Source organism: Styela clava, chromosome 9, assembly GCF_964204865.1.
Source record: "Styela clava chromosome 9, kaStyClav1.hap1.2, whole genome shotgun sequence".
NCBI lineage: Eukaryota > Metazoa > Chordata > Ascidiacea > Stolidobranchia > Styelidae > Styela > Styela clava.
This window is the reverse complement of record NC_135258.1, coordinates 14,952,495-14,969,152: the sequence shown is the minus strand read 5'-3', so window position 1 is coordinate 14,969,152 and position 16,658 is coordinate 14,952,495. Positions and strand designations below refer to the sequence as shown.

The following is a 16,658-nucleotide window of genomic DNA, read 5'->3' as shown; positions in this document are numbered from 1 at the left end:
CAAAATGCATTGTTTTGCGATATAACTTTGTATTTTCGGAGAAGGCATGTCATATAAGTACGGTATTTTAAATAATGCGCAAATAATTAATATTTGATCTAAATTTATCGCAAATAATGTTATAACTTTTAGGCCGCGAAATGATTTAATGTAAAATGAAGCATAGAATTCAGAATATCGTCAATAAGTTGGCATCAATAATTATTATAAAATGCTAACTAAGTAGTAAAGTCGGATATTGTAAAAAACGGTGAAATAACAAGTCTTCGTCGCGAGGCAAGCGAATGTATAATCAAACGAGAGAATACGCTTGTAGTTGATTAATAAATTAGCAACCCTGAATTTTTATTTAATACGAAAGTCGTATTAATACGTTAATACGATTTAAAAAAAGTGAACTATCGTTTCTTAAATATATTACCAGTGTTGGTAATGATAAAATTGATCGCATAAAATTTGGTGATAAAGTGGATAAAAAAAATCGAAGCTAATACGAAAGATAAAATTCAGAATAAAATTATTTTGAATTCACTCCTTGATATTTGTCTTTAACATCTGTCGCCGGCGTGTAGTACTGCCGGGAATATGAAAACCAACTTCGATGTCCCATTCGGAATAGAAGTGGATTAAATTGGTTGTTATGATAGGTTTAAATGTGTGAAAAAAATATCGCAATTACGGGGTCATTACGTAATCGATTTGGCCGTAATTACGGAATTGATTTTTGTCAATTACGTGCAAGCCTACCATATACCCATAAATTTTCTGCCAATTATTCAGAAAACTTCAAATATTTATATATGTGACTGCAATTGAGATTGATTACATTGAGATTGATTGATTAAAATACAATCACGGGAAAATGTTTGTTTGCTAACTTGCGGGACTTTATCAAAATATTCACGGCTATAAAGACGTCGGAAAATAGAACTTGCAAATTCAAATCATACTGAGCGGTATGCACGTAGGTGTATATATCAACACTCATCAGCTCTACCCAACTTATCATACACAATTATTGAAGATTTCTTTGCAATTCAATCACCCTTCGCTGGTTCGCATGCCGTGGGGCATAATTGTGTGTAGAAGGATTGCTGGACTCTTCCCCGCCGTAAGGTGGCCGCTTAATTTTTTCTCTTGTGTATCTGAAACAAATAATTGGCTAACTAATCCTATACTTGACATGGACTGGTTTTCTGGTAACCGGCAGTGGTCCACTATATCAGGGGTCCGCAACTACTTTTTACCCCCGACCCCCAAAATTTTTTTTCTAACTTCTAGCGACCCAAGCATTTGGTAATCATGTAATTAGTTATCGATTGCCTTGATCTGTAATTGTATTTTATGTATGAATACGCTGATAGGCGGGGAAAATGTATTGGTTTTCAATGAATTTTGGATGCTTTGCTGTAAGATACACGTGAACTCAATCTTTATACATTATTCGCTGTTATTCCGCTTATATGTATGGTTTGAGTGACGTATTTCTATCCGATGAGGGTGAGAAGATGAGTCTTTTGTCGGGCGTTGATCCCCACTGCTGTAAGGGCTCCGTACGGAGCCTCAGGGCTCCGCGAGCTATTCGTTCACTTAAAAAACTGACTTGGTTAATTTTGTATCTGTGAAGAAGCATTAACGTCACTAATAAAATTTGACGATGATGGTGTCGAAATGTGGTAGTGATTCAAATATAACATTATCTATAACGGTATGTTAGTGGTTGCTATAACTAAGGGCGCAGCAGCCATGGTTTTCTGAAAGGGAGGGGGGTTCAGAATAAAAATTACCGAGCAACACTCATCGCTCAATCCATGGCCGGACCCGAGAATTTAAAATGTCTTGTCAACTCAATTCAATTGTGTTCATCGTTGCTCGCCTTTGAGTTGACTAATATACTACGGCAACCATGAAATACTTGTTAAACCGTCTACTAGCAATGAATGGATTGAAATCGTATTTTTGAGTTGCTCTTTCAGCACTAAGGATTATCGCAATGTTTCGTTGTTGAGGGAGAGTTTGCAGTTATGAAGCCAATTATATTTAATATCTTCATATCGAATTCGGTCTATGCATAAATGTATCAGTGATTTCTTGATGCAGTGATGGGACAAATATCGGCCGACACAGTAAAATGATCAAACTTTCATTGAAGGGTTCAGATCAGGGGTCGGCAAACTACGGCCCGCGGGCCGGATTCGGCCCTCGACGCTTCACTGAATTATATTAATTAACAAAACAGCTTTATTGACGAATATATTCTTTCCGTGACAAAATTTGTTTTAAGAAACTAAATTATACTATAACCTAACAAGTATATAATTCACAATCACTCGTTTAATGAGCCTATAATTGATTATAATCAAAGAAATGGCAACAGAACGTAAAAAGATTGATGCTGAGCGCAAATGGTTCAATGACGCTGAAAATATTCAAATGATCAGTCTTCGCGCACTGCTTGAAATTTCTGGGTGAAAAGATGTGATTCATTGGCCATTCCTTTGGTTTTTACCTTTCTAAAATACGTGCGGCCCGCCAATGACTTGCGACCTTTAATTTTGGCCGCGAACGACAAAAGTTTGCCGACCTCTGGTTTAGACTTTAGAGAGCCAGTAAAGTTATACATTCATCCCAACTCAAATCCTCGACCCACTGCCCTATCTCCCTCCAATTTCCTATTCTCGATCCGCTGCCCTGTCTCCCTCGCCTCGGGCAACTGCTCCACCTCCCTATCCTCGACCCACCGCCCTATCTCCCTCAACCTTCCTATCCTCGAACCACTGTCCTATTTCCCCCAACCTTCCTATCCCCTTCAACCTTTTTATTCTCGACTCATTGCCCTACCTCCCTCAACTTTTCTATCCTCGATCCACTGCACTATCTGCCTCAAACTTCCCACCCTCCCTCAACTTTCTTATCTTCGACCCACGACGCTATAGCACTCAGTACCTAACCTAACGGCGCTACAATCACGACTCGATCGTCAAAATGAACTCTACCATCTTGCGACCAACCCTCATGTGTTATCCTGGTCGAGTATGCCAATGAGATTCAATCGTACGTCGACAAAACATGATTGACGGCATTCGTGAATGTCGGCTGGAATCTCAATTGGTAATCAATAACCATATTTAGTGGCTTAAAAATGTGCTACTAATTAGGCTACTAATGGCATCGGGTTTGAGGTGACTGTTTTTCAAAATTTTAACAGGCCATTCGATGTCGACATATCTGAGTTCCTTCTCAGAAACTCATTCAATCTCGCCTGTATTTTCGTGCAAAGCAAAACGATGAGGAAAGAATGAAATATTTGCACGCTTGGTTTTTTTCAACGAATGTTCTGCCATATTCTGTTGTATATACAAATTTCTTTTACGTGACTGAGAAGGCTGAAAAGTCAAAAATATAAGTCGCTCAGTGAGTGTAATCCCTTCCAAACTATTTTTAAGCCATGAAATGTTTTGTCGGAGCTAGCGTTGCCAACTGCCCTCTAATTCAGCGTATAGTCCCAAAATTGAGCTTATCTTATCTGCAACTTAATGAAGTTGCAAAGGACGCAGTTCGTATGTAATCTTTGGTATCGCTTTTACTATAAAATGTTGAAAAAATTACTTTATACGGACCAGAGCACTATTGCTTATTTCGGATCAGCATCATATTGTCACAAGACTCACGCCATGGCCAACTATTAAGGGCGTAAAACAGCTTGTTAAAATTTAGAAAACTGTCATTGCCAACAAGAAACTATCAGTAGCCTAATTAGTAACACATTTTTAAACTGCCAATTATGGTTATTGTTTACCATTTGAGATTCCAGCTTACATATACGAATGCCCTCAATCATGATTTGTCGACGTACGATTGAATCATCTCATTGGCATACACGACCAGTATAACCCATGGAAGTTGGTCGCAAGATAGTAAAGTTCAGTGTGGCGATCGGGTCGTGAGTAAAGCGCCGTTAGGTCAGGTACTTAATAATATAGCACCGTAGGTCAAAGATAGTAAAGTTGTGGGAGAGAGGGCAGTAGGACCAGAAGAGAAAGGTGGAGGGAGATAGAACGGTGGTTCGAGGATGCGAAAGTTGGGGAGATAGGGCAGTGGGTCGAGGATAGGGAGATAGCGTAGTGGGTCGAGGATAGAAAAGTTGAGCGAGGTAGGGCAGTGGGTCGAGGGTAGGTAGGTAGATAGGGCAGTGGGTCGAGGACAGTTTTCAAGTAAACGAATAATAGCTCACGGAGGCCTGAGGCTCCGTACGGAGCACTGTGAGAACCTAAAGTCTACGTAGTAGGATATAACAATGCGAACAATTAAGTAACGAATGTTCCCCCGACTTTTGATCTCGGTAAAATTCTTCCTCTTTACACCCTACCATTGCAAAATTATTGGTACTTATTTCAAGAATGGTTTTGCGAGTTTAGGACTTATATTTACTAAAACACAACTAAAAAACAACACGCGAAAACCGCCAAAACGAGATAATATTCACAACCACGAAAGACTGTCGGAATAGCAAAAGTATCTGAGCTCTTCTGAAACGTTTGTTACTTCAATTTTGCACTTATGCTGATTGGCAGTAAACAAGGAAGTGTATACTCGGGGAAATATTCATAATTATAATCAGAGATTCATAAAGTTGTTATACATAAATACGCTACACAGACGCGATGCTCGTATTTATGGAAAATTTACATTGTTTCGCAATCCAGAGCGGAGGGCTTCGCGACCCCGTAGTTGCGGACCCCTGCACTATATGACTCAACGCTTCTCCTCCCCCTCGATAGGTAGGAATTTTTTTTTTCTCAAACTCTACCGCCCAGCATGGTAACAAAGTAAAACATCACACCAAGAAAATGTTTTTCCATGTATTCAGCAAACATATAGCACCTATTAAAAAGATAAAAAAAAATGACACCTCTGTGAGACAGGACTGATAAAACCTGAAATATTGCTAGTCATATTAGAGTTATAGAAATATTTAATGTTCACTCATGTTCATTTTCACCTCACTATCCAGTCTGTTCAATTAGGTCCAGGGTTTCAAAAACTAGTATAATCTATAGAACTTTTCTACAAAGAATATATTTGACGTCTTCTTGCACAGCTTATATGTAACTGGCAGGTATATGGAAGCACATACATTATCAAACAGATATATAAGTTTTCAATTTGACCTAAAACGGCCATGAATAATATTATACTAGAATCTGATAATGCCCAATTGCACTATCAATTGATGATACAAAAAAGATTGAACAGTCGTATTCAGGTTTACATCGAAGTTATGTTTCGTTTTTCATGCAACACATTATGTATAAAAATTCTGCTTCAGTAACATTTGCTTCATTCATTCAGTAACTAAATGTGTATGAATTCGATAATAAAAATAAATCCCTTGGCAAGGACTCCAGAATGCAGTGGTCTCATATCATACATTGCCACTTCTTAACTATAAATGCATGAAAATATTCAACCCAATACTTTGTCTTTTGCTTATATGGCTAGGATAGGATTTATATATTTATCCCGGGAGAGGGGAAGGCCGATAAGATGGCTTAATCATATGGTGAACCACGGCCTCTTGTCTGGTTATATGCTAACCAAAAAAAGCCTACCCCAGGTATCATTTGCAGTGACGATATTCATTTAAAGTACAGCAATTTTGCTGCGCTTTTTTATTACATTTATTTAACTTTTTTATTAAAATGGCATGTTAAATGTGGCACATAAAACGGAAATGTGTTAAAGGCTAAACTAGGTATTTTTTTGAGAGCAGGGTGCGTGCCACAACCCACAAGTATTGGGAGTTTTTGGAAAGGGGCAATGGCAATAGATCATAAAAGTTCTAGAACCTCTGTATTAACACATTTAGTACTAAATTACAATATAGTGTTCCATGCGTTATTGCTAAATTTCAGTATCTAACTGATATATATATAAGCTTCAATAAAGTATGTTTACGCAGGAGCAGCAAAATAATTTTAAATAAATAAAATAGTTGCAATGAATACTAATAATAGCAGTGATATGGAAATTATAAATAGCACTATAATATAACTATAGCATATCTACTGAAAAAAAACTTTTTTGAAATATTTGGCCATGGTAAATAAAATAGGGATTTTTTTTTTTTCGGAGCAGGATCTGCTGTTTTCTGCAGCTTTGCGATGTAATATATTAAACAGGTCTTAAAGTAGACCTAAAAATAACTTTACACGTTCAAACCACTTATACTCAGATTGTATTTACATAGCAATGAAGGATTGAGTATAATATCGTTTCAATGTGTCTTGTGTTATATATGCAATCTCGAATTGGCTCAAATATAGTACAGTAACATAATTATTCAATGAAATATTGGAGAATTATTATAAAAACTTGAATGTTGGAGGCACAATGAGATGGTAAGATAGCATGACATGGCAGGTTATGGACATTATTTACCAATTGGCTCATAACTACTGATTAATAAACGGAGTACCAACACATGTGGTGGGGCACTTCACACTGGAAATATAAAGCTATGCTTCTACACTAATTCCTCTAAAAATAATAGATAATGTACCTTATTGCAGCTTAAACATTAAAAAAAGGGCAAACAATATGAAAATTGTGTACTGCTTGGAAGACAATTCATTATAAACGGGATGTACTTTCATTTACACTTTGTTCGGTGAAGGGATGGGTTTTTGTTGTTTCGCGAGAGCAGTTTTCCTTGTTCTTGCGTAGATACGAAGAAACAGTGAGAAAAACACGACAAGGATTCCTAAACCTCCGATTGCAGAAACAGGATGTCCGTAAATAAGGCAGGATAATAGAATTGCAAGCGCTTGTCTAGTTGTCATAATAATTGTGAAAATAACAGGGCCAAATTCTGATATTGTGTAAAATATAAATAACTGACCAACTGCTGAACAAATCTGTAAAAAAACAAAGTAATATAATATCAATAGATAGATATTTGAAAAATGAATGTACTGTAGTCAAGTTTATTTTTTCTACCAGTAAAAAATCGATCATATAAAATATTCGAGAAAAAAGATAATCACACAGCAGCGAAAACAGGTCTACTGAGGAAGGGAGGCCACAGGAAACAAAGCTGCTTATCAAGCAGTAAAACGCAAGATTCATATATATAATTAAAAGATAGAAAAATTTTATTTACGGAACTTCCTATTATTTTCGTGACTATTGTAAGGTTTTGCACATTATCTAATTTACATCTCTTACTAAAAATGGATATATATCAGAGATTTTTGAAAAGGATCGTGAGATAATGATCAAAATACAAAATTAAAATTCCTTTTCTATAAATAAATTCAAATTTCAGGTGGATGGGATAGTCCAAACTGGTGGCATATTGGCCGAATATATTGATTTCAAAAGACATAATATCTAACTTACCGAGAGAATTACTGAATGCATGGCAAAATCCAAATGCGATGCCATGAAAGCAAATGCTTGAAAAAATCCTCCTTGTTCTAATAATGACACGGATGTGAACAAACATGAGAAAAGATTTACTCCAAACATCATTTGAAATGATGACATTTTGTACGTCTTGAAAAGCTGGCCCTGAAAATTAGTATGCATGTTAAGTTTACCATTGATTTGAACCTATAATTTAAATTGCAAGATCAAATAAGTAATCAAATTTACAGCCTGAAATAGTAAAAAAAATAGTGAAGTATACCTGCCAATTGGAAGTGAAGCTGTCAAAGGCCATGTATCCAACCATGAGTATAAATCCAGATAGAACAACCCCCGCTGCATCATTTGTAATATCAATAGCATCATGTGCTGCATGCTTACCAGATTGCCCTGAAGATATTAAAAAATGTTGCATTGCTGCATTTACTAAGGAAAGGTATTTCCATAGCATCTTATATTCAGATTCTATCAAAATTTAATTGTAAAGATTAATTCCCTATTTACAGAATGAAATCGTATGAGTATAAACCAATTCTCTTAGAATTTGATGGGTATTTATTACACACAGACTTCATGTAAACAGCACTCTCTTTGAATGGTGAAGATCCTGGAACAAAAATATTCACATGGTTCTGATTGATCACTCTGATACAGTAACAGAGAATGTACTAACACATCATGAATTTGACTGGCACCATAATAGCATATTAGAAATGCATGACACGTCATTAATTTGATCAACATTACATGCCTTTAGGGTATTAAGTATACTGCAATACTAATTTCAAATAAGAGAGAAATTGCAACACAGCTTGATAGGCTACTTTCCACCTTTGAAAATATTGATTGTGAATTTAATTCATTTAAAGTCATATCTATTCTCTGCTCTTAGTTTAATTCTTCAGAAATCTTGAATTATCAAGTTTATTTTTCTATGATACAATATTGATAAGCCAATAATGAATATCCACAATCTTACCTTGTGATAATAAAAATAAACTTATTCCAACAGAGAGCATTCCAGCAGTAGCCCATTCATAAAATTCATAGGTATTTCCTGAAACTACTTTTCCCATCAACATTACAGGAATAACTTTACATGCTTTCCCTAAAACCTGCATAAAAGGAATAACAATAAGTTCTTAAGTGGAGTTTCTCAAATTAGGTGGGAACAGAGCAGTTTTCAGGGGTTCATGATCAAATGTCTTCACAAGGTACCATTCACGATGCTACATTAATTCAAAATAGATTGACTGCGATTTATTTGAGTTTTTTTAATTGTAATGCATTAGCTCACTTTCGTTGGCAAGGGGCCGCAAGTGTTGCGAATCATTAAAAGGATCACAGAGAACCACTGCTCTTGAGCCCAGAACAAATTTTTTCTCTTCTAGAATGGGTCGCTTAAAAATTCTAATTAGTATTCTTTACATATTATAAATTATAATTACCTGTGTTGGAAAGCTGACATATTTTAAAGCTTCATATTGGAACCAGCTACTCATTATATTAGATATTGATGAATAAGAAAATTTGTGCAATGGACAACCATGCCTAGGTTGCCTTGTAAATGCGATGTATAGTCCTGCGACAATGAAGGCCAGCGATCTGAAATTCAATTACTTTTCAATAAAATAACGAAGAAAGAAATTTAAACTATTAAATTCCTTAAAATGATCAGAAGATATATTATAAGAAGGAGTAGTTTGGAGCAAACGTTGTTTTAAATAATATTCATGAAAGGTCATAATGATAAGGTCTTATATGAGAGCGTGAAATAATCGGGGAAAAAAAATTGAAAAAGATCACTGAATTTCCAAGAAAAAGGGAAAATGAAAACTCAAAGATGGAGATAGAATCATAGTGAAATTGTAACAAGAAATGGAACGAACACCTCAAAAAAAAATAAAATAAGTTTATAAGATTAGTATCTCAAAAAATGAAGTTATATAAGCCTGGGTATGATCAATACGTCCTATCGTCTCTCATCTCCCCCAAAATAAATATAAAAATCATTTTCTTAGAATAATTTTCATGTATCAGAAATAGAGTATTTGTACTATTACTGGGCTGTCAACGTTGCATATCAGTGAAATCAGGAATAAATTACCGATTCACAAAGACTAAAAATTGTGAATTTCCAAATTTTTCTCCTGGTGTATCATCAGTTTTACCATATTCAATTGTCATTATCCTCTCTTGAATAACACCCCATGTCAAATATGACACCTGAAAAGTAAATATAACAGGTGTGAAAATTAAGCATGAAAATGCAGTAATAAATGGCTAAAATATCTAAAACATCTCAGAAAGAAACAAGAAATATTACGGCTGGCCAATTTCTATGGTCCCTCAACACAATTTAAAACATTACCATAATAAGCAAATGTGTCACCAAATTACGGCCAGGTTCATACAGATATGATTTTCCGGGCTGTTGCATACTGTCTTGGCAAAATGAAAATTAAAATGGAAATACAATCAAGATTTTGATTGTAGGGTACAAAAGCATTTAAACAACGATCATTTATATTTTCCGCACTGTTATATCACACACAATAGTACTTCATCAATTTCAGTCAGTCACCGACTAATTCGACAGAGAAGCAAGGAGAGCCTTGCTATAATAGTCGCGAAATATCATTATATGTTGGTTTTCGAAAAGCACAGTCGCAAGCAAGTTTATATGCCATACCCTAATAATTGAATACTGTCTATCAGGTAATAGAATACAATTTACAAGGTAAAAGAAATTTACCACTGACATCTACATACAGTGGTGGGATTCAATTTTTTTGTCAGCGGGTTCCATCACAAAAGTCATATTTTTCAGCCGGTTCTGTTACAAACAGAACATTGACAATAACCAGTAAAGCTAACCGGTTCGGTGATCTCATAAAATTCCGTGAGACGGTTCTATAGAACCGATGCAAACCGGCTGAATCCCACCACTGTCTATATATAACTGATGTCGGTGAATTTTTGAAAAAAGTGTGAATTCATAACAGTAAGCACAATATCTGAGGAACAATTTTAGGAAATTAGTTTAGTCTGGGGCAGCTAGTATAAACGAAATACTGACATTGTGATGCAGAATAAATACCAATTTCATAAATCGCAATGGCTCATTTTTAAGAAACGATCTGTATCACTGAGTTAGCCAATATCTTACTCCATTTGATATCAGGGACAATAAAATGTATAGTCTACAATAATCTGCTCATATAGTTCCCAGAGTAAGTCAATGATCACCAATGAATCAAATAAACAGAAAAAGTAGTCATGCCCGGCAAAGCTCATTTTTAAGAAACGATCTGTATCACTGAGTTAGCCAATATCTTACTCCATTTGATATCAGGGACAATAAAATGTATAGTCTACAATAATCTGCTCATATAGTTCCCAGAGTAAGTCCATGATCACCAATGAATCCAATAAAAAGAAAAAGTAGTCATGCCTGGCAAACGCACCTGTAAGCCAACAGCACAAAATGCTAATTTGATCCCACTGACGAATGTTGATGGTTCTCGAGTTGTTATGTTCAAAGGTGCCGGCTGGTCTGTTGTCTTGTGTTCACCAACTTCATCTCCAAATACACACGTTTTCACAACAGGAAAGCATATTCCACTGCCTAAAATATAGGTATGCATGCTGGTTATTGACAAATCCTTGCACTCGGGAAGTTTAGAGAGTTGCTCCAAAGACTGGGGTTGTAGGACAGAAAAAATAAACTGGACTGCCACCAATTTATAAACAACTCAAGTTCGTACAGCGGTGTGTGCAAGCATTCTTTAACTCTTTGTTTATAAGAATATCGATTCGATTTCAGAGCTCTTGTCTGACTTCTACCAGGCTAATACAGTAATATCATTGAGACTTAAACAAACTCAAAAGTCCAATTTCAGTCTCGGCAAGTTTGAAATGAGTACTCCAGCTTCAAAATAATAATAAAAGTCCTGCTAAAGACAGAAAGATGTAAACATGGAAGGATGGGTTATGTTGACAAGTGCACAAATACTGAAATACAGGAAAAGACAGCAATATATAGAATACAGCTTCAAGTAAATAAGATACGATAGGAATCACAAATTACCTTTTTCTTTATAGTTGATTTTTTTGAGATATTTTATCAGAAGTGCTGCAGGAACCACAAGAGTTGCATAGCCAAGTATATTGATAAGTAATCGCACAGGCCAAACATTTGTTTCTCCTTCTGCTGGAATAGGTGGGCCTTGCACCAGAGATACAAAAACAGCTGCCAAAACAGAGGCTATTTGAAGCAACCTCGATTGCATGGTGCAGGTAGTGACCGAGATGTGCTTATACAATATTCTGAATATTATTACATTAATACCTAAATGCAATTAGCCTATTATCAGGCAATACGAATCTAGATATGAAAAACAATAACAGAGTTGACAGAAAGGCGAAAAAATTGGGGTTTCATTCCGTACCACAATCGTTTCATATGTCATTCTAAACCCCCACCTGACTACACCATCCAAAAATTATATCAAAACTCAATGATGAAATAAATTCCGCTAAACCTGTATGTTTGTCCAAATTGCGCAGGCGATTAACCCAGACTGGATTCCATGGCAGGTGCACGCCCGAGGGCGCTAGCGCTCCGCAAAAATGCACGCGAGCGAAATCAATTTTGCACGCCGAAAATTTGCAATTGCTCACCAATGTAAATCGGTTTAAATGGTTTTAAAATCAATAATCCAGTAATATAAAGATGCCAAAATATTATACCTCCACAATTGTCGACAAATACCAGCTTGCAAGATTTGGTCTGATCGAAATATTGCGAAGCAAAAAGACCATGGACCTTTCCCCAACCTTTGACCCGCGAAAAATTCCTCTCATTGTTACGTCCTTTTTTGCATCTTGCTGATTGGCCAATGTCACGAAGTAAACAAGGAAGTCGATGCTCGGGGAAAGGTCCATATCGTGTTGAATGATAGGAAATAGGAATCCCGTGAGAATAGTTATGGACGAAAAGATCGCCTCCGCATCAATGGCCAAGTACGGCTCTGATTCAGCGTATTTTTCATACAATAATTTTACACGAATGTACTGAACAGTACCGGTATCTAAAGTTGCTCAAACACTCCCAAAATTAGTGACAAAGTATGAAAATAATGTTTGGGGTCAAAGGTCCATTTTGCTCTAATTTGACGTATTTTTTATCCATTAATTCTACGTAAAAACACTACCAAAATTAATGACAAAGTATGTCCATTTTGCTCTGGTTCAACGTATTTTTTATCCAATAATTTTACGCGGATGTACTGAACAGTACCGGTATCCAAAGTCGCACAAACACTCTCAAAATTAGCGACAAACTGTAGAAATAATGTTTGGGGTCAAAGGTCAAACGTCCATATTTCCTCTGATTCAACGTATTTTTTATCCGATACCGGTAATTTTACGCGGATGTATTGAGAGGTATCTGATGTCAAAGTCAGTTGCACGCGAGTGCAGTTGTTTCGCACGTCGTGAGCTATAATTGCACGCCAGGAATTCTTATTTGCACGCGGGAATTTCTGATTGCACGCCCGATTTCTCGTTCAAAAAGGCCATGAAATCCAGACTGGCGATTAACTGATGTCGAGCAAGCTATTTCTCTCGTTGTAACGAACACGATATGAGAGAGATCGCTGGCGTTAGTGAGTTTGTTATTGTCGGCATAACAATTTTTGCATATGTCAATCCTAACCCTCACCTGACTGCATCATCCAAAAATTATGTCACTAAGAGTAGACGTCAGTGACGAAATAAGGCCCTTTAAACTATACGAACTGTCATCCAAGACGTGCAGACGATCACCTGAAATTGTGTAAGCTATTCACTATTCTCTGTCGCAACGACATGAGAAAGATCGCTACCGGTAACGTTAGTTCTTTATCATCGGCGCAGATGACATTTCGGGTAATAGTACTGTAGTACCTAGTACAGTAGTAGGTACCGGGTATGGTTTCCGACTTTGGCAAGCTCTACCGGTATGTGATTGTGACGTCGTAGTGACATAATTCAGTAATTTTTGGATGGCGTAGTCAGGTGGGGGTTAGGATTGACATGCTGACATGTGCAAAAATCGTTATGCTAGGCCCTTTAGACTGACTAGAAGAACGGGTACAAAACCAAACGAGAACCCATGTCTGCATGTGCAATTCCGCAATTTAGAAACAGCGGAGTCGGCTGCAAAACATCCTAGGACGCGTGCAAACGCACATCGTTAGCGTGGAATATCGCAAAAAAATATAGTATATCTGAGTAACAGTTAATAACGGACGTTCCCTAAGGCAGTCAGGTATTCCAGCTAATGAAGTGACTTCGTGTATTTTTGTTTAGGTCATAGGTCAATTGACTGCTGCGCAAAAAAGCTATGTCAAATATCAACTTATTATCAACCGTATTTCTGTAACCAATGACATTAAACAACATGATGCGCAACTCCGCCATTTTTGGCCGAAGATCGTATCCGATAGCACGCTCCAATGCACATACTTGACGAGACGAAAACGAGCGGATGTGTGCTGCTTTCAAGGAATAGCACGAATGGTGTTCGTGCCTGCTTTGACAGTTGTTGTCGATTTTAATGATATTTTGTAAAGTTGAGGTAGAAAGAAATTGGAAATAGGTAAGGTAAATACTATTGTTGTATATCACACCCGGGCATCGCACTGTTTAGTACATGTGGGAAAGCCAGCTTTTGTCAAATACTACGAAGTTATTAATTCAGTACGGTACGTAGTTGTCCATTTGCCGAAATTGCATATTTACTTACCCCTTATGGTTTCAAATAGTTCATGCACCTCCAGTTAGATTTTTTAATCAGTGAGGATATATACTCATTGCTGTAACATACTATTGCTCAATAACTTTTATTTGCGTATTGAATCAAAGGGTTAACAAGTTCACCTAACATTTTACTCATACCGGTCTATATTGTATAGTCTGATCTCTCAAGTATAAGAATGCTTGTAATTTTCTGACTAAACCCTTTTATTAGTTGGTTTATATACCAAATTCAGTAAAACATATTTTACATAGACATGGGATATTGGATTTATTAGCTTTTCCATTCTAAATCATATAGACTGCTTTATTTATTCTTAACGAAAATTAATAAATATCCTCTCTTTCTTCAGATGTGAATGTTGTGGAAAAACCTGTCTAGCATTGTGAGACTCCTGCAGCACAAGCGGCAATAGCAAAAATAGTAAGTATATCAATCAAGAAATTAAGCCTACATAAAGCAAAACTTTCAACTATTCGTCTAATCTCAATTTCCTATTATTTATTCACAAGACAACTGTAGCAGAAGGGGAGATATCAGAAGTCTGGCGACATATCAGTGACAGTGTGATTCCAAGAAATATAATTAGTATACTCCATAAATGTTTGCAATAGAAGAACAACCTATGGAGGCATGCAAATGCATTTGACCCTCCGGTAGAGTTGTGTATGGCCCCTACATCCTGCAAGGCTTGAGGAAAATAACTAAAAATTCCAATGCGTAAGATTGCATAAGCGGTCTTATTTGTAAAAAAGCACAAAACATGCCAGGCATACTTAAAACAGCTTTGAAAAATGAAGATTTCGGGTCACTCACTACACCTGTGTTATATTTGGTCCATCAACTTTTGGTAGTACTGTAGAGGAAATTCAGGAAAGGGTATAATCATGATTCATGATAAAATACTGGTATATATTTTGGACAACTTCAATCTAGACCAAACTCGCGGCCCCAGAGAACTTCCAGTGCGGCCTCGAACGCTTAATAATAATTGTAAAAGTACTTTGGAAGTTTTTTTTATCTAAATGTAACAGATTTTTCAAACTTTTTAAAGTGAAATTGAATATTCACACAGAAAACAATTTACTGAAAGTAGTTTTAAAAAATTAATTTTTTTTGTTCACATTTTAACCCATTTAAGAATACACATCAAGCTAGCAAAAGAATACTTGAATAAAACACTTGAGTGATTAAATTAAACGCAAAGTACATGAAGAAGGTGGCATTTTCGAAGAAAATGGGAGTTGCAATATTTCTGCATTTCACAAAATTCTCTGAAGCACATTGTTTAATTTGTCATATTTCCATCAGTACAATGAAAAAACACAATAAGCTTAGCAGTCAATATGACAAATTCGAAGACCAACTTCGAACAGAAAATTTCCATATGTTTGTATATTAATATAATTATACAACTTTTTTGTTACTAAATATCAATAATAATTCAAGCAATCCTATGCCATGCAATGTGGCGCGAAATGTCTTGTCGAAAAAATCTGTCATTTGTTTTTTTACTGATCTATACATGAAATGATAAAAGTAACTTTTTTGCATTACTGGAATTAATTAAACATTCGCAAAGATCCAGATTAACCCATGATCATGTGACTTCGTTAGTTAGAGTTGGTACTATAAAATTATTTCATCCTGGCCTTAGTATGCTGGTGACACAAAAAAGATGCCAAACGTCAGGACAAATGTAATTAAAAAACATTGAGTTTATATTGTAGTATTTTTGTTAATTTTAGGTTCATATTTTTAGATTAAGTCATTTTTTTAGTGTATGTATTATTCTTTCCTTATCCAAAGCTTGTTCAAAAATGATTTTGATGGTTGTACATAGAATTTTATGATTTTTTGTAACAAATACAGTAACTTGCAATAATAGTGGAATGCAAATAATAACATGAAATTGCATTTGAAATTAAAGAAAATAATAAAACTTAATCCAACTGTTTAGTTGCATCCTAATATATGTCACAAACTGAAACTATCTTGAAAATATTTTTCAAGTATACATTATCAAAAACTGTTTGCGGCCCTTTTTACAATTTCCAACATGCAATGCGGCTCTCGAAAACCCATGAGTTTGACACCACTGATCTATTCTAGACAATTCAAGCATTGCTTTGGGAAATAATATCACTTCAATTAAATTGAAAAAAATCTTGCCGTATTAAATACAAAATCGTTGCTATCATAAAGGTAAACCAATTCAGCCACTGGGAATATATTGGCCTTCACAAAGCAATGGAGGCAAAATTGAGAGTTCATGAGCTATGAACTTTTGTTCTTTTCTTTGTCTTGAACTTTTCATACTCCATAGCCCCTATTAATTTTTTTTAATTTTAATTACCATGTGATGGTCATACATATCTTTAACTTGTATTTTCTGTAATGATGTATTATCTCAATGTGTCAAACTTTT

General features: G+C 35.8%; 1 protein-coding gene across 1 annotated transcript; it reads right to left on the bottom strand.

Annotated features, from left to right (window-relative positions):
- Window positions 1-4,848: 4,848 nt before the first annotated feature.
- LOC120339485 (adenosine 3'-phospho 5'-phosphosulfate transporter 1-like) lies at window positions 4,849-11,816 on the bottom strand. Its single transcript, XM_039407623.2, has 8 exons — window positions 11,519-11,816; window positions 10,896-11,056; window positions 9,536-9,654; window positions 8,877-9,033; window positions 8,408-8,543; window positions 7,691-7,818; window positions 7,402-7,572; window positions 4,849-6,917 (listed from the first exon to the last, which is right to left on the bottom strand). Exons 1-8 carry the CDS (start codon window positions 11,718-11,720, stop codon window positions 6,657-6,659), a joined length of 1,335 nt encoding a protein of 444 aa, XP_039263557.2. The 5' UTR covers window positions 11,721-11,816; the 3' UTR covers window positions 4,849-6,656.
- Between the last annotated feature and the right edge of the window lie 4,842 nt (window positions 11,817-16,658).

What these genes read in the sequence shown, in the direction of transcription:
- LOC120339485 (XM_039407623.2), bottom strand. Translation starts at nt 11,720, where the DNA reads ATGCAATCGAGGTTGCTTCAAATAGCCTCTGTTTTGGCAGCTGTTTTT. An exon ending in AATCAACTATAAAGAAAAAG is followed by an intron (nt 11,057 to 11,518) that starts GTAATTTGTGAT and finishes CCTATATTTTAG; the next exon opens with GCAGTGGAATATGCTTTCCT. An exon ending in TTTGTGCTGTTGGCTTACAG is followed by an intron (nt 9,655 to 10,895) that starts GTGCGTTTGCCA and finishes TTTACTTTTCAG; the next exon opens with GTGTCATATTTGACATGGGG.